The 23,850-nt window shown below is 53.1% G+C and overlaps 2 protein-coding genes across 2 annotated transcripts in view; both read right to left on the bottom strand.

Annotated features, from left to right (window-relative positions):
• USH1C (USH1 protein network component harmonin) overlaps positions 1–23,800 on the bottom strand; it is a 44,310-nt gene extending 20,510 nt beyond the window's left edge. The window contains exons 1-14 of the mRNA XM_021685827.1: positions 23,679–23,800; positions 15,838–15,905; positions 14,263–14,406; positions 13,994–14,132; positions 9,170–9,278; positions 9,010–9,034; positions 8,746–8,803; positions 8,337–8,431; positions 6,536–6,620; positions 5,542–5,601; positions 5,321–5,377; positions 4,867–5,009; positions 3,972–4,037; positions 3,488–3,612 (exon numbers count right to left, since the gene is read on the bottom strand). Of these exons, the coding sequence (XP_021541502.1) occupies positions 3,488–3,612; positions 3,972–4,037; positions 4,867–5,009; positions 5,321–5,377; positions 5,542–5,601; positions 6,536–6,620; positions 8,337–8,431; positions 8,746–8,803; positions 9,010–9,034; positions 9,170–9,278; positions 13,994–14,132; positions 14,263–14,406; positions 15,838–15,905; positions 23,679–23,714 (1,210 nt within the window). The 5' untranslated portion in view covers positions 23,715–23,800. The remainder of the gene's footprint in view (positions 1–3,487; positions 3,613–3,971; positions 4,038–4,866; positions 5,010–5,320; positions 5,378–5,541; positions 5,602–6,535; positions 6,621–8,336; positions 8,432–8,745; positions 8,804–9,009; positions 9,035–9,169; positions 9,279–13,993; positions 14,133–14,262; positions 14,407–15,837; positions 15,906–23,678) is intronic.
• Positions 10,280–10,834, bottom strand: LOC110576616 (60S ribosomal protein L34-like). Its single transcript, XM_021685829.1, has 2 exons — positions 10,666–10,834; positions 10,280–10,449 (listed from the first exon to the last, which is right to left on the bottom strand). Exons 1-2 carry the CDS (start codon positions 10,832–10,834, stop codon positions 10,280–10,282), a joined length of 339 nt encoding a protein of 112 aa, XP_021541504.1.
• Positions 23,801–23,850: the final 50 nt, after the last annotated feature.

The raw sequence follows: 23,850 nt of genomic DNA, 5'->3' as shown, positions 1-23,850 counted from the left end.
ACTTACTTGCTGGATCTCGGGGATATCTAGGGAGTCCCGAGAGGCCAGAGCAGCGAAGGAAGAACCTGGGCTCGGGCAGTACTTAAATATTCGAAACACCGGTTCAGTTGTTTCAGTGTGCATCAGCGGACGTTTCAGCCCGGTCACCAGGCCCGTCCTCAGGTTTTGCGTGCAGTTCTTGGACTAAGCTGGGCTTGCAGGAGCTTTGCACCCTTCCGTGGTCCCCACCACGTGCTGGCCGCTTAGAGCTGGGTGTCTTGCAGGGATAGCAGGAGGCGGCAGGCAGGGCAAGCAGAGCAGCAAGGCTAGGGAACAAAGCGGGGGCTGCAAACCTGCTCTCCCTGCTCCTCCGTGCCTCCATCCGGGTCGTCTGCTGGCTCAAGCTCAGGCTCCACTCCCTGATCAGCTACCCGGGAAAAGAGGAGGAAGCTGGTGAACCAAGAGGGGCTCGGGAGACCAAGAGGCCAGAGGTGCTTCCCAGGAGCCTAATGACCTACGGCCAGCTTCCTCTACGGGAACAGTGAGGTCAGGGATAGGAAAGGGGTTCAGATACCCAGGTCAGACTGCTTTGCTCTGGGATGGTGCGTGCAGTGTTCTCAACCTCGGTAGCTTTAGTTTTCCTATCTGTAAAATGGGGTAACAACAGGGGCCTCTGATCTGACAGTCAAGTGAGAAACCTTTTGCAGGGCATTCCGTTGACACTTGGGAAGTGAGGGACAGAGGATGGGAATATCTGAGTATTATACATGTTTGGTGCCAAGGGCTTACAATGGAAGAACAGGTCCTCCTGGCTGCTTCTTACCGCCTTGGGAACTCTGGGTTCCTGGGGGATGTCAGAGCTATGTGGGCAAGGTTGGAGATCCAGAGGAGGTGAGGAGATTCCAAAGAGTAAAGGGGAGACATGTGGTAAGGAACACATGAATTTTGACAGCACGTGGAGACTAGCAAATCATCCATTCCAGTGGCTTCCAACCTGGACTTTGGCCTCCCTAGGATTGTGGAAGGGACTGTAGGAGTCTGCTGTGAGCTGCTTATTAATATTTCAAATATTAATTAGAAGAACTTGCCCATTAATCTATGAAAAGGCTGTAAGTTAAGTTCCTTTGCTTTTGGCTCAGTTTATGTTTACTCAACAGTGAAACATTGATGCTTTCTTGCAAGCAAGAATGACTACTTAATAAAACAATAGGAAAACAAATGACTAATTAATGGTGTGATAGGAAAAACCTCAACTTCTAAACCATGGGGTCTATTGGGGGTGAAGGCTAATTGATTGGGTCCTTGATGGAGAGAAAAACCTAGAAATATCTTATTTAAAACCTCTTCATCTCCCAAGGCTCCTTCCAGCTCTAGGATCCTTAATAACCCCCCTCCCTCACTGCTGGGGCTAGAGAAAGCTCTTCTGGGGGCCTCTTGACAATCTGTCCTGGCTCAACAGAATGTTGGGGTTCTGCTGGGTCGTCAATGGGGAGGCAGGCCGTGCCCCTGGGACAGGTGGTGGCGAGAGGAGCAGCAAGTCCCACCCATATCGTTAGGATGAGGGGCTTCCTTTTCCAGGCAAGAGATGCCCCACATTCTTTCTCGTCTGTTCAAAAATGTGTGGTCCACCCCTCACAGGCACAAACCCCCGAGGCAGGTAAACCCTATTGGCTACCTGGGCCCCCGAGCTGAAGAGTGGCCAGGGAGGAGGTGGTGGTGACCTGGTCCCTGCTGGCCCAGCAAAACAGGGACTGTTCCAGACTCCCAGGGATGGGGAGAGAGGCAGGAACTGAGCTGGCTCGGAGGCCTTCCTGCATTTCCTGACTTACTTCCAAATGAGATGAAGTTGCCGGTGCATGCGGAGATGGATGGAGCTGCCCCGGGTCAGGCAGGCAGGCTTGGGACATCAATCCCATGCTTCATACATTCCCTTAGAAAACATTTATATCTTCAAGCAAAGGGAGAGTTCTTACTCCTTTTATTCAAGAAGATTGATTTGGTTTAAGAGCACTAAATAAAGAGCTAGCTAGAGAAAGGGTTTTTATTTTTTATAGTTCCTGAGAGGGTGTGTTTGCGCTGAAGCCAAGACCCAATTTCTAGAAAGGTACTAAATTGACTGGGATTACTTTCACAAGAAGCAATTAAAATCGATTTCTCTCCTTCTAAAGCTCCTGTTTCACTCATAAGAGCAAATTAGCTCCCTGTCTAAAACACAGATTATTCACCAGGAATTTAGCTCTGGGCACATCCTCAGCTAATACCAAATGTCGGGGGTGGGGGGGTGGAGGCTGATGAGAGCTTGCTTTGTCCTTCAGAGAAGACCCGGAGATGACACCCTGCCCCACTGCCAGGAAGGAATGCGCTAGCGGATGTCTGTCCTGCACCCAGGGAGGGGTGAAATGGAACCATCCAGATGCCCTGCCCAACCTCTTCGTTGACCCAAGTGGCCTGTGTTGGCAAGATGATGTCCCTCTAGAGCTCGGGGCCAGAGTTGTCCAGACCCCATCGCAAGATCCCGAATGGCTGCGACAGAGCAGAGATGGGGATTCTTGGTTCTTAGGTGTAGATTCACCCAATCTCTAGAGGTTCCCAGATCAGCTGAGCACTATCAGCTGCAGTAGAACTGGCCCTTTGTCACATAAAGTGAGGGTAAGGCTCAATCTGGAATCCTGGACTCGTGGTCGCTATGGCCCCCAAGCTACCTTGCTTGGCTTCCTACCACCAGCCCACTGGGGCAGCACAGAGCTTGAGCCCCCACTTTGCCCCCACTTTGCCCCCACACCACTTTGTGGTGTGAGCTGCCCCGCGAAGAGACATCCGGGCAGTTGGGTTGACAGGGCAGCAGGTGGTGGAGGCCCACCCTGAAACGGGAGGTAAGAACCCGGGACAGGTGAAGAAAGGAGGTGCTAAGGGCGGAGGGTGCTGAGGGGGATGGCTGCAGTGTGGGCCCAGGAGGGGTCTCAGTCCTCTCCCGGACTCCATCCTTGAAGGGCTGTGACCCTAGCGCGCACACAGGGATGCAGGTGGCAGGGATGCCTCGGGTAAGCTCTCCCCACAGTCACCCATCAGCCTTGGACCACCAGAGTCCTCGCCAACATGAGCGCTTCCCCTCTTTCTGGCGGTCGTTGCACCCAGCTCTGACTCAGAACCAGGGAGGATGTGGACACCACACCCAGCAAACCGAGATGATGATCCCAGGTGCTGCTCGCTTTTGCCACAGCTCTCCATTCCCTGGTCAGAGCCCAAGGGCATGGGGAGAGGTCCACCTGCCCGAGTCTGTGTTGTGGGGGAGAGCCTGGCCCCGGGGACAAGGGGGCAGACAGATCCCACCCACCCCAGGACCCTGGCACAAGGCTGCCCCTCCAGGAAGAAAATGCAGCCCAGGGAGCCACGGGCTCTTCACCTGGGGAGGCGGTGGTGAGTGGAGGAAGACCAGCATCTCTGTCTAGAGACTCCCCAAACCCCCCGACACAGAAGGAAGCCCCCTCCCCCGGTGCACGATACGTACACTTAGGCTTGTGAAGGGGTACTGGGTGCACTTCGGCGGTGATGGTTTTAGGTGAGAGCAGCTGTTCCTTTGAGCCCCAGTCTTCTTCCCACTGCTTCTTAAACTTCTCCTCCTCTTCTATAATCCTGAAATAAGATCCTCATGCCTGTTATCGGGGTCAGGACTTATGCAGGCCCACCATCTGCCTATTGGGAAACCCTACGCAGCCTGGGGAGAGGCCACACGGCTCTAGCTGTGGTGAAGAAAACACAGACCCTGGTACTTGTATTCTACAGCGAGTGGGAATGCCAGCCTGGGGATGACAAGACCGTTTTCCAGTTACCACAACACGATGGGCTTTCCTAGGTCTACGGGATGGCTACAAATAAAGGAGGATCCACCAGGGGACAAGAGGACCAGGCAGAGCAGGCCTGGAGGTGGCCTCTGGCCCACCACAATCCCCACACAGACAGGTGTGTGCAGACATGTGGACCCAGACACTCACTGTTCCATCTCCTTCCTGTATCTTTCATTCTCCTCTGCTGCCTTCTGGGCAATTTCCTTTTTCCTTCTGAAACACAAATTCAGATTGGCATGTTGGAGTCCATGCGAGAGAAGTTAACTCTTCTTGTAGCTAATTCCTGATTCGAAAAAGGTTTAAAATCTTTCTTCCAGGCTCCCTTCCAAGGATGCCTGGACCAGATTTGGATGCCAGGGAAGCAGGTCCAACAAAATCCGGGCGCTGCGCTCTGGTGTGGTCTTGTCTGGCACCGCTGAGCAGAGATTCTGTGCTGCCAGGGATGGGAGGCAGATCAACGCATGTCACACTCTGTATGTCCACCTCCAAACACTTAGATAAAGTGACTGAGGACAGGCAGGACCTGGCTGGAGAGAGGTCCTTCGGGAGGAGGGCCCCAGGCCCCATGTAGTCAGGGCTGCTGGTCAGGGCCAGGCCAATGCGCAGAGGTACCACCAGGGCTGGTTCTCCAGGCTAATTTTGTGATGGGGAAGAGGCAAAGATCCTATCCACCTTCCTTTCCCAAAGTCTTTTTACATTCCTAGGATGTATCTGGCTTTGGACTTTGACAGCAGGTTTTTTTTTTTTTCTGTGTGTGAATTGCTCACTACATTTATTTTCTTAGTCCATCATCTCAACCAACCCCGGGAAGAGGGGGCCTTATTACCACGGACAGGTGTGAATCCCAGCTTGGCCATACGTGACTTGGTTCACAAGTGGCTTAACCTCTCTGCATCCGAGGCCTCCAGACCACCACTGAACCTATGTGATCTGAGGACAGGCCTCGGTGGTGGAGGCGGGAGGCAGGATGAAGCCGGCCCAGGACACCCCGGGGGGAGGGGGAGGGGCTCTGGGGAGGCCCGGCTGGCCACACGCCACTCACTGTCGCTCCATCTCCTGCTGCTCCTGGAGGATCTTGTCGGACTCCATTGCCAGCCGCTTCTGCATGAGAAGCTCCTGCCGCTGGAGCTCCCGCTGCCGTGCCTCCTCCAGCCGCTCCCGGTCTGTCAGGAACAGCTCCCGGCCCTCAGGGAGCGAAAAGAGGCCCCTTGCTCAGCCTCCCGGGGAACCTGGGCATCCACTACCACAGCCCTGGGGATGGAGATGCAGGCTGTCTTCTTATCACCACGGCCCCCGTGTCAGGCACTGTGGCGCCTGTGGTCTCTGAGCAAGCTCCTCCTGGCTGGGCAGAGATCTCTCCCTCCGCTCCGTCAGAGCTTCAGGAATGGAGACCCTCTGGCCTTTTCCAGGAGTGTGCGGCAGACAGCGGGGGTCTGAATGGCTGGGGCTGGAGGTCAGGGGTTCGGGGGCCCCCTACCACATCATCCTGGACTTACGGCTCCAGCTACGACGGAGATGGTCAGGCTGCGGCTACTCTTCAGCACGTGCACGGCCTGGGAGGGGGGGGCAAGCGGGCAGTTGGCTGAAGCCTGACAGACCGGAGCAGTTGAGGCCTCTAGAGAGCACGGATGGTCTCAGACCCCGTGGCAGGGGGAGGCGCAAGAGAAGTGAAGGGCAGACAGGATACCAGCCAGCAGGTGAAGACCCCGCATCTCACCTCCTTGTGGTCCAAGCTGGAGAAGTCGATGCCGTTGACTTCGACAATCTGGTCCCCAGTCTGGTGGAGAAATGGAGAGGGATCAGCGTGTTTACACTATCTGTAAACCCACTCATCCGCAGGAAGGGCTTCCCCTGATGGCCAGGGTCAGACATTGAGTCTTCAAGTGGCTGCACCTCAACTCTTCCTGATGAACACAGCAGTTAGAAAGCTTAGGATCCTCTCAGGGTTCCTCTACCTCAAATCTCTTCTATCAACTGTCAACTATTATACCCTTAGAGGTTCATTCCTTTGGCTTAATTTATGACATTTGCTTTTAAAACCCAGTTTGTAGACACAGGAGCCTTTGGGTTTCTCATATAGCAGAGGCTGTGTTGAGCCATAATAATAATTTGTATACGACCTAACATTCGTCGATCCCTTACTGTGTGCCAGGCACAGTGTGAAGCCTATGTATGAATTCATTTAATCCACACAATGACCCTAGAAGGAAGGCTATTGCCCCCATTTCATAGGAGAGGAAACCGAAGCACAGAAACAGGAGTAACTTGTCCAGAGTATAGAGTAAGAGTTCTGGCTCTGGCACCAGACCACCTCGGTTTGAATCCCAGCCCTATCACACTAGGTACATGATCTTGGAAAAATCACACACTTTTTGCAGGTCTCCGTTTCTCCATCTGTAAAATGAGGATAATGACAGTACCTAATTCTCAGCGTCTTTATAAATTTTAAAGAGCTTAGAATAATGTCCTACCCAGTAAACACTCAGTGAATGTCAATTATTATTACTACATTCCCAAGCTCAGGACCAAAGGCTCTCAGGGCTGGAGAAGACTGTGGAAAGGTCAAAGGTGGAGCTTTCCCTTGGGGGTGGGTAGGAATCATCAGCCAGTGGCCGCTGAGAGAGGCCCTGTGCAGGAAGGCCCATGCCTCTGTCACTGTGTGATCATCGTCTGACCTGTCACCCCACTGGGGCCATCCCAGGGTCGCTCACCTCCAACCCCACCTCGGCAGACAGGGAGCCAGGCTTCACGTGGCTGATAAAGATGCCGGGCTTCTGGACGGGCCCACTGGAAATGCTGTGGAAGAGATGGGAAAAGCATGTGAGGCTCTGCTCATCTCTGCAGCATTGTTCATTCTCAATGTCCCGTCCCCTCTACCTGCATGCCCCGTGCTCTGGCCCCTCGGGATCCAGGTCACCCACGAGGCTCAGTTACCCGTGGTGCTCTGTTGGTTACCTGTCCAGCCTCATTTCCCTGTGGCAACAGCCACAAAAAAACTATTTGTCATTCCCCGATACCCAATCCCTCACCCGATATATGGCACATGCTGTTTCTTCTCTCTTCCTAGCACTTTCCTAGTCATTCCTTAAGACTCAAATGCTATCTCTTCTACAAGGTTCTCACCATACTCTTTATTCTATCCCAAGCCTCAGCTAGTTGCTCCCTCCTCAGTGCTCCCAAGATACCTCCACCAAGGAGGGCATTTGTACTGTCATTTTCCCCTCCCACACCTGTGGCAGGCATCACTAATCGATCACAGCACTCTTTTCCACCAAACCTAGAAACAGCCTGAGAGTTCTTTTCAAAGCACAGTCAACCCTTGAACAACCTGGGTTAGAACTGCATGGGTCCACTTATACGTGGATTTCTTAAAATACAGTGCTGTAAATGTATCTTCTCTTCCTTATGATTTTCTTAACAACAGTTTCTTTTCCCTAGCTTACTTTACTGTAAGAATATAGTATATAATATGTAAAACACAAAATATGTGTGAAGCAACTGTCTATGTTATCGGTAAGGCTTCCGGGCAACAGTAGGCTATTAGTAGTTAAATTTGGGGGGAGTCAAAAGTTATGCAGGGATTTTGGACGCTGCAAGGGGTCAGCACCCCTGACCCCTGCATTATTCAAGGGTCAACTGCAGTACTCCAGGCAGCCACCACTAATTGATTAGAAATAGCACAGGACGGGAGACCGACCTGCCATCTCTGAAACAAGCCGAACATAACTCCATCAGAGTCCTTGCCATCTGTTACAGTCTCTGCTGTAACTATTCAGTGGCTGGCTTCCACGTTCACTACATTCTAGAGTGTAATCTCTTAGGAAGGAGGGACTTTTTTTTTTTTTTTATCACTTATGCTTGGCAGAAAAGTGTTGAATACATGTAAATGAATGGAAATAATATGAAAAACTTACATAATAATAGCTAATGTTTGGCAGCTGCTTACTACTTACTAAGCACTAAGCTGATCCTTTACTTCTGTCATTTCATCCCTCCTCACAACAACTGGTTTTGCGGGTGTTCTCATCCCCAATTTATACGGGGGGATACTAGGCTCAGAGTGGCTAAGTGACTAGTCCGAGGTTCTAGAGCTCACAGGTGGCAGAGCAGGGGTTGGAACCTAGATCTATAACTGTAGCACCTGCATGCTTATTAATAAGAACACCCCATGTGGCCCGACGCCTGTTTGCAATTCCCTGGCTGCCACTTCAGGAAGCCCACAAGGTTATAAATGACAAGGGAACTATAACAGAGATGACCGGCTGGACAGGTTCCTTTTGCAGTGACTTGAGGGCCCACTGAAGGAACATGGCTCTGCCTTTGGGCCTCAGTTTCCTCATCTGTACAATGGGCCTGTCCCTCTGGCCATAGAGGGCTGTTGTGAAGCTCAGGGAAGAAATCAGGCTCCGAGAAGTGTCATCTCAGAAGCAGCAAGGAGAAAGGGGAGAGATGTTAGGGGTCTACTGGGGTCTACTGGCCAGGAGCGAGCCTCAGGGCATGCCTGCCACTCACCTGCAGCCAAGGCCTCGGGATCCTACCAGGCTGATGAAGACCTTCTTCTCCTTGTTTTCCCGACTGCCAGGGAAGCCCAGGCTACTCCGCCCTCCCTGGAGGAAGGATGGGATACAGGTCACTCGGTGTCCACATGTATACAAGTGGCCTCTTGACTTCATAAAGCCCTTTAGAGCAAGCACTGCTGTCCCCACATAAGACTGCTCACCATTATGTCCCTTGGGGGTTTGTCTGCACCAGCTGGGCCTGGCTGAGGGCCCACCACCCTCAGGGACATTCTGGATGCCCTGGGGGCCTGTCAGAAGCCCCTGAATGCACATCTCTGGGGCAAGCCGTCCCTTTGGGACGGGCTGTCCCTCCTTGAAGACAACCCTATCCAGACTGCATCACAGGTGGCCCTGGCCCTTACCCCAGATTCTGACACAAACTGGTCCACATACTGCCATTTGAGGGGTTCATCAGGAGAGCTGGGGGGAAGGGAAAGGAGAAGATCAGGGTCATTAGAGAGAGATGCCTGAGGAGCCAGGCTCCAAATCCCGATCTGCCCATCTGGAGCCTCCAGCTACCACTGGCCTGGGAGCAGGGCTGGCCTGGCTGAAGCCAGACCCCAAGGCGATCCCAGGACCCTGAGCCCACAGCGAAGAGCCTGTCTGCAGAGAAGGGTCCTGCTTACCTCTTCACAGGAATCAGGCCAATGTCTGTGGGAGAAAGGCATGGGGGTTAAGGACGGCTCCTCTGCCCTCCCTCCCTCCCCCAGGAGCTAGGGACCCCACTGCCTACCCCACCCTAGCCCACCCCTCCATCAGTGCCCTGTGCCCTCTGGCCTCACTCACGTCTCACTTTGATGGACACAGTCTTCTTGGTGCGGATGAGATTGATGACCTCCTCGTGGGTGCAGGAGGAGATGGAATATCCATTGATCCGGACGATCTCATCCCCAACCTTGGCCACAGAGGAAGTGAGCACCAGGTTGAGGGGGCATCCGGCAGCTGGACAAGCTTGCCACCAGATGCTCTGGGCGTGCTCTCCAGGAAAAGGGACGATGACCATGCCTTCCCTCAGAAGAAACCTTGGGATGTTTCCTAGTACCTTGTTATAACCAACCCACTCTCCATCAGCCTGAGGGGTCCCATGGTAGTGACACGTCCAAGCAGGCTTTCTGGCCCATTTTGCAGATGGGGGATCCAACATGGGAGACGAGAGCCACAGAGAGTGGGTAGCAGAGCTGGGACTAGAACTTGGGACTCTGTCCCCTCACTCCAGTGTCCCCTTTACCCCACTGTGTCACCACCAGGTTCTGGAACCCATGCAAAGGGCAACCCTTCACCTAGATTCAAGCAGCTCTCCCGTGGCCTTTGTCCCACCCCGCCCCAAGGAGCAGGCTCTCCTGTCCTTGTTAATCACCGAAACACCACAACTGAGTCAGGGTGAGGAACTTCCACGATTCCTGACTGAAGTTCACATCACTGGCACACACACGATTTCTTTCTTTCCACTCTATGGACGCTCAGGGGACATTTTAACTCTGCCACAGCCCTGACCTCTGAATTCCAATGCTGGGAGTAAGCAAAGAACAGTGAATAAACACAAGGCTTTGGCATCAGATGACCTGGATTCAAACCCCTGCTTCTACTCTTTTTTTTTTTTTTTTTTAAGATTTTATTTATTTGAGAGAGAGAGAGAGAGTGAGAGAGAGCATGAGAGCGGGGTGAGGGGTAGAGGGAGGAGCAGACTCCCCACTGAGGAGGGAGCCCTATGCTGGGCTCGACCCCAGGACCCTGGGATCATGACCTGAGCCGAAGGCAGATGCTCAACCGACTGAGCCACCCAGACGCCCCACCCCTGCTTCTACTCTTATTAGCTGAACGACCTTGGGCGGTTCTCTCTTTTTAAAATTTTTATTACTCAAAAAAAATCTTCATTTTTTATTTAGCTTTCCGACTCTATGCTTGTGTCTCTAGCATTTTCACAATGATTTTCTGCTCTTCGATAAGGAAAGCCTGCTTGATCCCGTCACAGACACATTTAGCGCACATGGAAGCACCATCAGCCCTGCTGATGTGTTTTTTTTTAACCTTAGACAACCTCCTATGAACTGTAGGTGTCGGGGCGTCTGGCTGGCGCAGTCAGTTAAGCATCCGACCCTTGCTTTCGGCTTGGGTAGTGATCTCAGGGCCCTGAGATCCAGCCCCGCATCGGGTTCTGCGCTCAGCATGGAATCTGCTTGTCCCTCTCCCTCTGCTCCTACCCCCTCGCTCTCTCAATCTCTCTCACTCTCTCTCCTGCTCTCGCTCTCGAGTAAATGAATAACCTTAAAAAAAAAAAGAACAAACGCCTCGAAGGTGGCCTGGGCACACGCCACATGTGGAGTTTGGAGCCTTCCCAACCTTCTTGATCTGAAGGTAAATGATTCTATTAGCAGGGGTTCGAGACAGCCTCATTTTGTTCGAGATTGTACTGTAGAAAAGCCTACGACGATATGCCAAATGCTGGAGCATTTGGAATGCCTACAGATGCTGTCCCCAGAAGAGGAAAAAGGACCTTGGGCAAGTCTCTTGAACTTTCTGAACCCCAGTTCCTCTCATCTGTAAACTGGGGAAATGCTCCGGTTGCTGTGAGAATTAAGCAAGCATGTCCGTGTAAAGCCTGCCAGCACCTGGCATACAATCAGTAATCAGTACATAGTCACTATTGTTATCATTCGTCGAGCCGAGCCCTAAATACTCCTACCCTCTTCGCAGGACTTTAGGCCTCACTGGATTGGGAGAGACAGGGGCTCACGGGCCTGCAGGGTCAGCCTGGTCACAGATCTGTGGTGAGCTGGAGGCTGCTGTGGGCCCTTCCAAGAGCCTTGGCTCTGGGGATCAGTCCTGAAGCTCCTCACTTCATAGCTGTGGGGCTAGAAGGATCCTCAGACATCAGATGAAACTGGGGCCCAGGGAGGTGATGTTTTGTGTAATGTCACATGGCCATTAGCTGCAAAATAGGGACTGGATCTTGGATGCCCTTCTTCTCCAGCTTGAGGCCAGCCCAAGCCAGCTGGCGGCTTCACTCACACCACATGTACTGTCCTTTGGGGACTTGTTGGTACATGTGGGGGACACAACTTGACTCTGTGGGGTCCGGGAGCTGGGCAGGCACACAGCCTGTGAGGGGTTCGGCTAGGCCAACTCCCACCGTCTCCAACATCCCTACAGAGCAACATTCTCGAAGCTGCCACCTGAATGCTTCCCTTCCACACCTCAGCACAGACCCCAATCTTCTCAGGGACCTGATGAGAGTGGCAAGGGGCTCAAAAAGGTGCCAGAGGGAGGGGCTCACTAAAGAACTCTCTGGTTTCTGGGGACACCTCATGTGAGGAGAGCAGCTGGGCTAGCTCCTTGCATCCACTTTTTTTTTTAAGATTTTATTTATTTGAGAGAGAGAAAGAGCACAGAGGGAGAGAGGGAGAAGCAGACTCCCCACTGAGCAGGAAGCCCGATGTGGGGCTCGATCCCAGGACCCTGGGATCATGACCTGAGCCGAAGGCAGACACTGAACCAACTGAGCCACCCAAGCACTCCTTGTACCCATTTTTTATAGCAACTTTGTTTCTGTTAATCAAAATGAGGAAACTGAGGCTCAGAGAATGCAAGTGAATTGCTCAAGGTCACCTGGTTAGTACAGCATTGCTGGGATTTGAAGTCAGGTCTCCCCTACTGACAACAAGCGTTGTCTCTTGGGCATCTGGAAGCAGAGAGGAGGGGCACCTGGCCAAGCCTGGCTACAGTTCCCCGCATCCTGTCCTCTCTGGATTCTTGCCACCTGTCACAGGGGACCTCAAGTCCCATAGGAAAGGCAGAGATTACTCTGCCCATTTTATGGGTGGGACAACCCAGGCACACAGAATCCTCTAGCCCTGGATGACAGAGCACGCTGTGCAGAGCAGAGGGCCTAGCTTCTGACAGGACACACCCGAAAAAAAAAACCTAACATATATCCAGTAGGTGAACCAAACAGGTCAAATCAGCAGGGCCTTCAGCCCAGCCAGGCTGTGTCTGAACATGTCTCTCCCCTGCCTTCCAGAATCTTCTCCTGTCTTCAGATCTCAGGCATGAGAGCTTCCCAGAAACATGAACCCCAGACAGGCGAATGGAGGCGGACGTTTTGCCCAAGCTCCTCTGAGTGAGGTTCCCTGTCTTGTTCCTAAAGGGAACCTGTTTGGGACCCCAGTCAGAATGATTCCCACACAGCCCCTGGCTCAGGCTACACTATCAGCTTTCCTCTCGTTCTCGCTCCAGCGTGGGGCCCTGCAAAAGGCCCTTTGTGCGAAGGCCACAATGAAATGACGATCTGAGGGACAGGGGCACAAAGGACAGATGAGCCTGTCAGCCCAAGAAAGAGAAGACAGTTTATAAGCCTGAGAAACAGGTGGGAAGGCAAAACTCTAAGTTTCATGAAAATGCCCCGATGTCCCCAATCATGGAGGCATTGTTGAGAAATGCTTGTCCTAGGAGGAGAGTTTGCCTTGGGAAAAAAAAAAAGAGGGCCTCGGTCCAAGAGAGGAGCTCATTATGTTTTTTCTCTGGCTGTGTTTCTGGGCTGGAAAATGTGCCTCACAGGAGAGTAGTAATGAAGTGGCTGAAATTTCAGCCGCCACTGGCGAGCGGTGAGACGGATTTAGAACAAAGCAATGTCTGTCAGCTCCCACTAACCACCTCCCGCTCCACGGGGTCTGAACCATAAATCGAGCCCCCTGAAGCCCCTGTCTTGGCAGCCTGATAACAAACATGCTGGCAGCTTTGGGGGGGTGGGGCTGGGAGGGCCTCTTCAATCTGGACATACAAAAACACAGCTCTGGGCTCCAGGAGGAGCGAGATCTGGAGGTCGGCCCATCTCGGCTCGGACACGGAGGTGTGGGACCCCAAGGGAGAGGCACCTGGGGTGCTGAAGAGACATCCCTGGGCTTGGCAGTCAAGAGACCTGGGTTCAGATCCTGACTCTGCCACTTACTGCCTGTGACTCTAGTCAAGTCTCTGAGCCACTATTAACTCTGTAAGATGGGGATGATATGAGAACCAGTTGTGAGCACATTGCCTGGCACACTCTAGGTGTTTATTAAATCTCCCTCTCTGCTTATTTAACAAACACACAGCACTATGTGTTGAGCACTTGCATAAGTACTTTATAATACGAATTCAGTTATTCCTTATGACAACCTGATGAGATAGGGAGTGTTACCATTATCCCCATTTTACAGATGAGAAAACTGAGGCATGGAGTTAAGTAAGTTCATCATAGTCCCATAGCTCATGAATAGAAAAGCCAGGACAGTCTGGCTCTGGGGGTCCGTGCTCTTAAACACCACACTACGCTGGGATTTCCTTTTCCCCCTCCAGTAAAAGGCCACACGTCCAAAGCTTCAGGTGCCAGGACACAACTATGCTCGTCCTTTGGGAAGGGCGGCGGGGTGAAACGCAGTAGGCAGGTTCCCAGCGTGACTGAAGAAAACAGGCAGTTGCCTGCAGCCTGATTTCTATGGGCCTGAAGCAAATCTGTCAGGATGTGTCAGCCTCTTCCTCCCCCAAAGTCTCAGAAAGGTGAGGTGACCACGTTCTGCGGGGAGGCAGGAAGCCTGAGGCCCTGACCCCCCATTCCGCTGGACTCTGCTCGCTCACCTGGAGCCCGACACTGTCTGCCTGACCGCCTTTGATGAGGTGGGAGATGAAGAGCCCGCAGCCGAACTCGAGGCCCCCACGAACGCTGAGGCCGAGGCCTTCGGGGTGCAGACGGTCCAGACGCACCTCCTTCAGCTTCCTGCCACAGGAGAGGTCAGTGATGGCCCAGTGCTGGCCTGACTGCCACCACTGACCCATCCAGTAGTGAGTGACCCTGTCCATCCCAGGTGACCTCTCCCACCCCTGCCTCCTGCCGGCGCCCTCTGTACCTGGAGCGCCGGGGCGTCAGCTGGTCGTACTCCACCTGGTGCTTCAGCGGGATCAAGGGCCTGATGGCGTCAAACAGTGGCAGGCGGCTAGGCTCATTGATGACCAGCTTCAGGTCTCCCACAAGCACGGTCACATCCATGGTTCTGCAGAGACACGGGGAACACCTGGAGCCTCACCCATGGCCATGGCTTCTGACACCCAAGGGTTCCCAGAGGAAGCGGTCCCAGGCTGGGTCCCCACCCACTGGGTCCAGGCCCTGGAAATGGAGAGAACGCTCCTGAAAAGCCCAGAGCCCCTAACTCTGGGCCAAGTGCCTCATAAGAGCCTCATTCTTTCCCATTAAATGTCACAGGGAAACTGGCGAGGTAGGGATCGTTAACCCATTCTACAGATGAGCTCAAGCCAGGATTCAAACTCAGCTCTGCCTAATTCTGAAGCCCAGGATCTTTCCAGTCAGGAAACTTTGTGGGAGATGCTGGTGACCCCTCTTGTACCCTGGTCCCCCACTTCTGCTCCGCAGCTAAGCTCTGTCAAGTCTGCCCTCATAGTATCCCTCACATGACTCCTCATCCTGTTCAGACCCTCAGCATCTCCGGCCTGCACTTCTCCAGCTGTCACCGACCTGCTCACGCTCGTCTAATATTTTCTAAATGTAAGTCACTCCCCTTCTCAAAACCCTTCAGTGGCTCTCCACTGCTCAGAGGCCACCATCCATGCTCCTCGGCAGGCTCAGGGCCTCCATGACTCTCTACGGAGCTGCTCCAGGCTCGTGGCTGTTCATGGTCTCTGTGTGCCCCGAGTTCTACTCCCCCACATTACTTGTCACTTCCCATTTGCACCCTGTGCTTTCATGTCTCTGCACCTGTGCTCATATTGATCCTTCAGCCTGGAATGTCCTTCTCTGATATTTCCATCAACATCCTTATCCTTCAAAACCTAGCTCATGCCTTCTTAGTCCTCCCTCCCCCCTGACTGGAAGCAAAACTCCTTTCTTCACACCTGGCTTTTACTTCACCTTAGCAGTTATCTTACTGCAACTTCTATTAGAGCTCTTTTTGTTTGTAGAGTCTGTATACTCCCCCCACTAGGCCACAAGTTACTTGAAGGAAGAAAGTAGATCTTATTCATTTCCAGATTCCAGCAAGCAGTAGGAGCTTAGAAATGCATGCTGAATGAATAAAGAAGCAGGTGAATGACAAGTGACAGATCGGACGTGCGGGTGGGGGCAGCTGGTATTTCTTGTTCTATCTCAGCAATCATATTCTGTTGAGCCTATCTGGCTACTTGACAGCCTCCCTCACTGGTTTACGAGCAACCTGGGGGCAGCGACCAGGCTGATGTGTTCACTCGTGTACCCTCAGCTCCTAGCACAGAGCATGTACTGAGTAGCTGAGTAAATATTTGCTAAGGCAAGTGAACGGCGTGTCCATTTGATTCCCACTGAGCATCTGCCCCCCTCCCAGAGTGCCCCAGGATGGGAAGGGGAGGTTCCCGTCTCAGAACAACCCACCCCAGGGCTCCCTATAGACAGGGGTACCCGGGTGGTCCATAGGAGCTGGACCCCGCACACTTACTGGTGATACATCCGCAACACGTCATACAGATAGTCCTTCTCTGCATCATTTTCAATCAGAAAATCCACCTAGAAAACCCAAGGGCAGAATTCTAGTCCTAGGCCCAGCACGCCCGTAGCAGACCCCAGGGAGGGGGAGGCCACCTCCACTCCCCAGCATCTCTACAGGGCTAGGGCTGCAAGAGGAGGGCCAGGCTGGTCCTTTGACCCCGTGAGCCACATGCAGATCACCCCAATGTGGCCACAAGAGTCTCTCTGCACATCCGGATTTGGCCAGGCTGAACCTCATCCCCAGGGGGACGCACATTCATACACACACACGTGCCTCTCCATGACAGTGATGCACCCCCACGGCAGCAGTGTTGCTGCTCACCCCCGTGGCCATGTCACCAGGGTCTAGAGTGGCCGTGCCAGGGTCAGCGCCCCGGTCTGGAAGAAGCCCATTGTCTTACCTGATGGTGGCTGTAGTGCCGGATAACTGCTTTCAGAAAGGATTTGGGCCACTCGCTCAGATAGCACATCCCACCCGCCAGAAGCCCCCGACCGTCCTTCTGGGTCACCAATGCTAGGGGCAGCTCCGCCCTGTCCTGGCCTGGCCAAGGCTGGGTTGGCCCCGACTTCTGTCCACTAGTCAGCCTCCTGGCCACTCCTTCACCTCTCCAGGCCCCTTCAGTCCCCCGCTTCCCCCCCAGGGGGAGAGTCAAGTTACATCATTTCAGGTTTGCTGACGTCAATGGCTGGGACTCCAAGGTCAAGGTCAGGAGCTGTTTCATTAGCACCTCAATCCCAGGGGAGCTGGTGGGTAGAAGCCCCCAATTCCCCCCCCAGGGACAGTGCAGTGTGAATCTCTACACTCGGTATCCTTGGCTCTCTTTAGCCCAAGACTGAGTAAGAGGGCAAGAAGAGCTTCAGGCTGGGAAGCGGGTGGGGAGGCTCTGAGCTGTGCATGGTCAGGAAAGACATTACATGACAGGGCTCGGACTCCCCTTAAATGAAGGCAGCGTTCAGGTGCGAGGAGGCAGGGTAGTCTTGCATGAGTCTGTGACCCACTCTTTTGTGACCAGTTGGAACCGAGCTAAGAGGGACAGATCCAGGAGGCTGTGGCAGACATGTGCTGAGGAGTGTTGGGAAGGTGGTGACCCAGGGCTGAGCCAAGAGGATAGAAGAAAGGCTCTAGGCTAGAGCAGATGGAGTGCGTTCATCATTCAGTAGACACCACTGGGCACTTCGTGCCTCTGCGTGGCACGGTGCTGTCAAAGACCTACTGTGTGCCAGGGGCTTTACACTGAGCGCCAGGTGTCAGGAGAATGGCACAAAGCACCCTAGAGCAGGGGCTCCCTGAAGCCGGTCCTTGGACTGCTCCTTGTTCGCTCATTCAGGCCATACTCTCGCTTACTGACTGCCAACCGTGTCTGAGGAACTTGACGTGAATTATCTTTAACCTTCCAACAAACCTCTGACGTGCATGGATAGTACCATCCCCACCTGACAGATGAGGAAAGATGGGCCCGAAGAAGCAGCAGAGCGGAGACTCCAACTCGTGCCCGCTGGCTCCAAAACCTCTGCCTTTTTCCTAACCACCACATAGTATCCACTTACCAGATAGAACTTTTTGTATGTGTTTGTCTAATACACATTTATTGAGCACCTACTGTGTGCAAGACACTGTGTCTTCTTTTTCTAATTAGATTTAAGAAGCTTTTCCTTTTCAGGGCACCTGGGTGGCTTAGTCGGTTTAAGCATCTGCCTTTGGCTCAGGTCATGATCCCGGGGTCCTGGGATGGAGCCCCCAGTCCAACCTGCCCCCTGCCCCCACTCGTGCTCTCTCTCTCTCAAATAAATAAATAAAATCTTAAAAAAATTTTTTTTTCTTTTTCTTGGATCTCTCTTGATATGGGTACAGAAACCCTAAAGGAGCCTACCACCTATAAAGACTTTATCATCTCAATCCCTCCTTCCCGGCCCACCTTGTGTCTGATCCCCTCCATCCCGTAGCAGCATTCTCTGGCTGAGTGGGCTCTCTGCTATCAGTCTATATGGTGGGGGGAGAGGGGGTTCAGGCCCCTGTCTGGGGCACTTGAGGCAAATTCTGGGTTTAGCCTTGGGCCCTATCCAGCCTCATTTCCCAGCATTCCTCCATTTGGACTGGCCCTTCAGGACAGCCGCACGCACGGGGGGAAGCAAACAACATTCAGCTCATGCAAATACAGCTCCACGTGTGCACCCAGCCAGCCAGCGAGAAAGCAAGCAAGAACAAATTAAATAATGCATGTTGTTCCACCCGAGGAACATCTGCCCTCCTCAAGCTGTTGTGGGGATTAAATAAGTGAATAGATACAAAGTACTTCCGACAGTGCCCAGGGCTCCAAGATTTCCAGGGCTCGGAAAGGTGTGCTGCATTTCTTCCTCTGTGCCCCCAGACCCACTCTGCAGCCTTCTCCGTGCTGCCCTGTGTCCCAGGAGGCTTTGCCTGGGCTCCCTGCCCTCTGACACCCGGCCGGGGGTGAGAGGGCCTGAGGAGAAAGGAAATGGGCTCTGACTCCCCAGCTTGCTCTCTGCTGGATCATCTTACACGCAGGTCTGAGCTTCTCTGGGCAGCCATGGCTGCCCCCCCCCCACTTCCTTTGCCCCGTCGGGAGCACCTGGCCTCCTCCGCACCCCCCCAGGCCCCGTTACCACACCTTGTTGGCTCCTGTGTCCCTGCCCTTCATAAAACTCTCTTCAGTTTCCCGTTTGGCTGAGCCGCATGCTGCCTCGACCCTGGCTGGTATGAAACACTGGCTCTTGCTGGTGGCGCCGGCAGCATTTTCTCTCTGTGAGCTCTTCCTCCACCTTCAAGACACCTCAAACATCAGCTCTCCTTGGTCAAGCCTTCCCTCGTGCTCCCCCACAATGCCTGTCCTGTCATTCTCTGTGCAGATGACACCACTTTGTTCCCACCTCTGCCATGGCACTTGCCAAGCTGTGTTGTACATTCTCTCTTTACCCTCCCGTCTGCCCCCTCATCTGTGTGTGACCCAGACCCAGGCCTGGGAGGAGTGCGCCGGGCGAGGCCAACAAGCCCCTTCCCTACCTGGGTCTGCACTTCTCTCGGCTTCATTTTCCTCATCTGTAAAACGGGGATAAAAGTACCTGTTTCATAAGCTTTCATCCTTCTCTGAGCGATTAAGCATTGTTTTTTTAATTATTCCTTGACTTAATAATCATTAAATGCTTGGCACAATGCCTGGCAAATAGTAAGTTCTCAGTGTTTTTTAATTTTATTTAACTAAATGAGTGAGTGAGAATAAATGAATACAGATTCTATATTCTTAGCAGCTGGCTGACCCTGGGCCCCCATAAATGTTGGTGGGATGAATGGATCCAGCCACACTTCCTCCCAGGCCTTCATAGCATGCATCCTGGGTAGTACTGGGTATATTTGACTCTTGTTTTATTATTCTTCATCTTTTCAAGACACTTGTGTCCTGCTAGCTAGTTGGTGGCATTTCACCCAGTGCTTAGCACAGCTGATCATGCCCTCCTTCCCCTGCTTCTCCTACCTCACTTGCTGTTCCTTCTCCTCGTTCTCTCCTCTAAAGGTTGGGGTGCTCTGGCTCTGTCCTGGGCCTTCTCTTCATCTGCACCATGTCCCTAAGTGACCTCATCAGTCTGGGGGGTTGACTACCATTTATTCCTCGAGAACTCTCTGAGGCTCCAACATAGATCTCTCCCCACCATCTTCAGACTCCCACAGCTACTGGCTTCTTAATCACCTCTCTGCTTAATGGTTGAACAGGCATCTCAAACATAAAACATTCAAAATGGAGCTCTTGGTTTCCGCCATCTCCCCTCTTGTCCCCACCAACCTGCTCCTCCCAAAATGCAGACTCCCTCTTGATGCCTCTCTCTCCACACCCACAGCTGACCATGAGCAGAGCCCATCAGATCTACCTTTTCTTGAGTTCTGGGTCTGACTACTCCTCATGCTAGTCTAAGCCCCCATCTCTGGCCTGGGCTGCCACAGGAGCCTCCTGTCTGGGGTCCACCTTCTGCTCCTGGTCCCCTCAGTCTGCTCTCTACCAGCACTCGGAACAATCCCTTTTTTTTTTTTTTTTAAAGATTTTATTTATTTGACAGAGAGAGACAGCAAGAGCAGGAACACAAGCAGGGGGAGTGGGAGAGGGAGAAGCAGGCTTCCCGCCGAGCAGGGAGCCCGATGTGGGACTCGATCCCGGGACCCCGGGATCATGACCTGAGCCGAAGGCAGACGCTTAACGACTGAGCCACCCAGGCGCCCGGAACAATCCCTTTTAAATGTAGGCTTCCCAGGGCGCCTGGGTGCCTCAGTCGTTGAGCGTCTGCCTTCAGCTCAGGTCCTGGGATCAAGCCCCGCATCAGGCTCCCTGCTCGGCAGGAAGCCTGCTTCTCCCTTTCCCACTCTCCCTGCTTGTGTTCCCTCTCTCGCTGTGTCTCTGTCAAATAAATAAAATCTTTAAAAATAAATAAATAAATGCTGGCTTCCCATCACTCTAAGAACCCAAAGTCCTGAACAAAGCCTTCAAGGCCCCCACCCCCCTCTCATCCATCCCCCGTTACTCTTCAATCCATAATTCCTCTCAGAAACACCATCATATCTGCTGTTCCTAAGGCAGGGCCTTATTGTTTCCTCTTCTTGGAATGTTCTTCCATATATATTCCCATGGCTCTTTCCCTCACTTCTTTCTGGATGTCTGTTCAAATATCACCTCTTCAGAGAGACCTTCCTGACTACCATCCGGTTGCTCTCTCTCCTCTCACCCCAGTTTATTTTTTCATAGCATTTGTCACTACTTTGTGTTCTATGATACTTGAGCTGGTTTACTTGTTAACTGTCTGTCTTCCCCACTAAGGAGCCAGGGACTTTGTTTTATTACTCAATGGTTACAGTACTGTTGGGCATATATTAGGAGCTCAGTCAACGTTTATTACATGCATGCATGCATGATTAGCAAAACACTGGAAGGCAGGGGCTCTTTCTGACCTCCTTATTTATCCCCTCTTCCCACCCCAGGGGCCTGGCCTTGGCCAGGGTACACTACAGATACCCATAAATGCATGATTGTTGACCAGGCAATAAAAACTTTTTTGAGCAAATGAGTAACCAAGTTCCTGCAATGTGCAGGTGCAGTGAGCAGAGGGGGAGCCTTCTTTAGAAAATCTGGATCTTCAGGGAAGAGGCTTAGTCTCTGATGCTCCCCTCCCTGCTCCTTGGTATCCTGGCCCAAGGCTGTTCCTGGGAAGAACTTGCAAGTGCTGCTGATGTCCTTGAGAAACTGCATCAGCCCAGAGGAACAGACTCTACTCACCAGCCTGGAGCCTACTGGCTCCTCCAACAGGATGCTGTGCAGGTATGTGCAGGGGGCTGTGGACCAAATGGTTACTACAGGCCCAGAGTAGCCAGTCCTTGAATTCCTATTTAGTCCTAACGGTCCAGTGAGGTAAGCACTCTGAAGCTCATCTCACAGCTGAGGACACGAGAGCTCAGAGAGATTAAATGACTTGCCCAAGGTCTCACTGGCAGTGAGTGGCAGGGCTGAGATTTGACCCCAGTTCTGCCTAACCCCAGATAATAGACAACAACAATGGGATTTGTTGAGGACTCACTAAATGCCAGGGTCTATTTAAACTCCCTACGCGCATGTAGATCTCATCCAACACGCACAAGAACCTTACTAGCTAAATATTATTGTTATCCTCATTTAACAAATCAAAGAACTGAGGTTTGGAGAGGTGAATAACTTGCTCAAGGCCATATAGCACGTTCCATGACAATATGCCACCTGTCATGCTACCTCCAACAACTAAAGATTTAGGTTACAAACCATTCCCCATGGGTAAATGTGCTCTGCAACGCTAAGCAAGGGACAGCTAGAAAGCAATCAACAGGAGCTGTAAATTTCACCCAGTATGGCCGTGTGCTCCCATCTGTATCCTCTGCGGCTTTGTCCTCTCTCCCCAGTTCCTAGATGATCTCCAACCTGGGAGGGCAAGGCTGCTGCTGTCTCGGAAGCAGCAGGGCACAAAGTCCAGCCCGGGGCCTTGCCCAGCCTGGTGTCTGCCCCGCCTGCGCACACAGGGGCATTAATAGGTAATGACTCTTGTGATGAGGAAGAGCAGGGCAGTGGAAACACAGAGGCTTGAGGCCCGTTGGAGCCTGCAGGGCCTGGAGAAGAGAAACAGAGGCTAATTCCAGGGCGCAGACACCAGGGACCCCAGAGGTAATTCTCGAAAAAGAGGCAAAGACTAGTACCCATAGAGAAAAGGCGAAAGAGGACCTGATGTTACTTTCTGCCCAGGGGCAGGAAACTGAAATTCAAGCCTGAGTCTTGGGGGAGGGGACGGGAGGTTGTGTTCCTTCAAAGTGGGTTGTCTGAAATCTACACTCACCAAAAGTCCTGAGCAGTTGAAATTTCTCTCCTCACCTCCCTGTGCAACAGGATGCCCTGGTGGATACTGTCTCGTGCTCCCCTTGCTATTCGCCAGCGCCCAAACTCCCGCTCAACTTCCAGCTCTCTCTCACTCTTAGAATACCCAAGGCCTCTTTTTTAGGAAACTTCAGTCAGTATGAGCTTCCCCCTTTGTGCCCCACCAAACCTTGACCCCAACACTCAGCACCCAGCCATGGGTAATTATTAGTGTGAGGTCTGCCGCCCACCTGCCCAGCCAGCAATTTGAGGACACAGATGAGTTCTAGCACAGAATGAGTACTCAAAATACATTTATTAGATGAATTACCGCCCCCTGGCCCTTAGTTCCTGTGCCCCCCACATTGGCTGGTTCCCCTGGGCCTCTCTGTGGGGAGAGAGGGGTTAAGCACTCTGACCCTGCCTACCTGAGCTCTACCCCCTCAGGCCTCAGAAGAAGTTTGGCTCGGTCTAAAGACACTGCCCCTCTGGGCAATGTGAGGGTGTCGAGGACCCAGTCACCTGTCCCTCAGGCACGGCCTGTGGATAGCTCTAGAGACCCCTGGCCTCACCCTTGGGCTCTGAAGCATCCTGAGTCCTGGTGGGGAGGTCCACTGGGTTACCTCCAATGGTCCTCTCTGGCCTCAGGGCCTCAGCAGCTCCTGCACAGCTCTGGAAACAGTTCTGGAAATGCCCTGGGTGAAATCCAGTAGCTTTCGGTGAGGGCCTCTGAGAATCCTGGACCATCCCTGAGGTGCCTTATTGGGACACACCAGGGGAGATGTGGCTCTGTCTGATGACTCTGGCTGACTCTCCCTACTTCCTCCCTTCCTCCCACTGCCCCCTGGTCAGCACCAGTTCCTCAGCTACTTCTCAGGCCCTAAGAAATGCCCTGAAGCGGGGGCTCCCTAAAGTGCTTCTAACTTGTTGGGTTTTTTTTTTTTGAGGTCAAAGGACAGAGAGAGACACCAGTTTCCCTTCCCACCAACCCCCACCTCTCCGACGCGGTCCCATACCCTCTCCATATGCTCCAACAGCCCTGAGCTTGGGGCACTAGGAGCTGGGATTTGCCCACTATGAGGCACGTCAGAGAAGCGTCCTGTCTCAGGCCAAGGCAGGAAGGGTTCCAACCCCAGAGAAGTCCCAGCCCTGGAAGGCGGAAGGAGAAAGGACACTTTCTGAAGATCGGTTTATGGGTTACCACGCCTGGAGTCCTAGTGCCCCCACCCTTATTTTACTGGGGATCCCTGCTGGAAACCAAACAACCCTCAGGGGTCCCAGTCCATTCACAGGCCTAAGGCCGGGCTGGAACGGGGCGGCGCGGGGGGGGGGGAGGGGCGCCGGGTATGTCCATCCCCCACCAGTCTGCCAGGACTCCGGGGTCCTGAACGCTTGAGGGGTCCCTAGCAGCTCTGACCTTGTGCCGGAATTCTCGAGCCACCTTCCGGTCCATGGCTGGGCCAGATCGAGCCGGGTCGCTGCACAACTCGCCTCTTCGGATGCGCAGCCGCCCCAAGCCGGCAGGAACCGCAGCGGAGATCCGCGGGGCCTGGGAGCGGTGGGGGCGGGGCCTGGGAGCGGTGGGGGCG

Source organism: Neomonachus schauinslandi, chromosome 11 (genome assembly GCF_002201575.2).
Source record: "Neomonachus schauinslandi chromosome 11, ASM220157v2, whole genome shotgun sequence".
Taxonomy (NCBI): Eukaryota; Metazoa; Chordata; class Mammalia; order Carnivora; family Phocidae; genus Neomonachus; species Neomonachus schauinslandi.
Note: the sequence above shows the minus strand (reverse complement) of the source record. Positions and strands in the feature narration are given on the sequence as shown.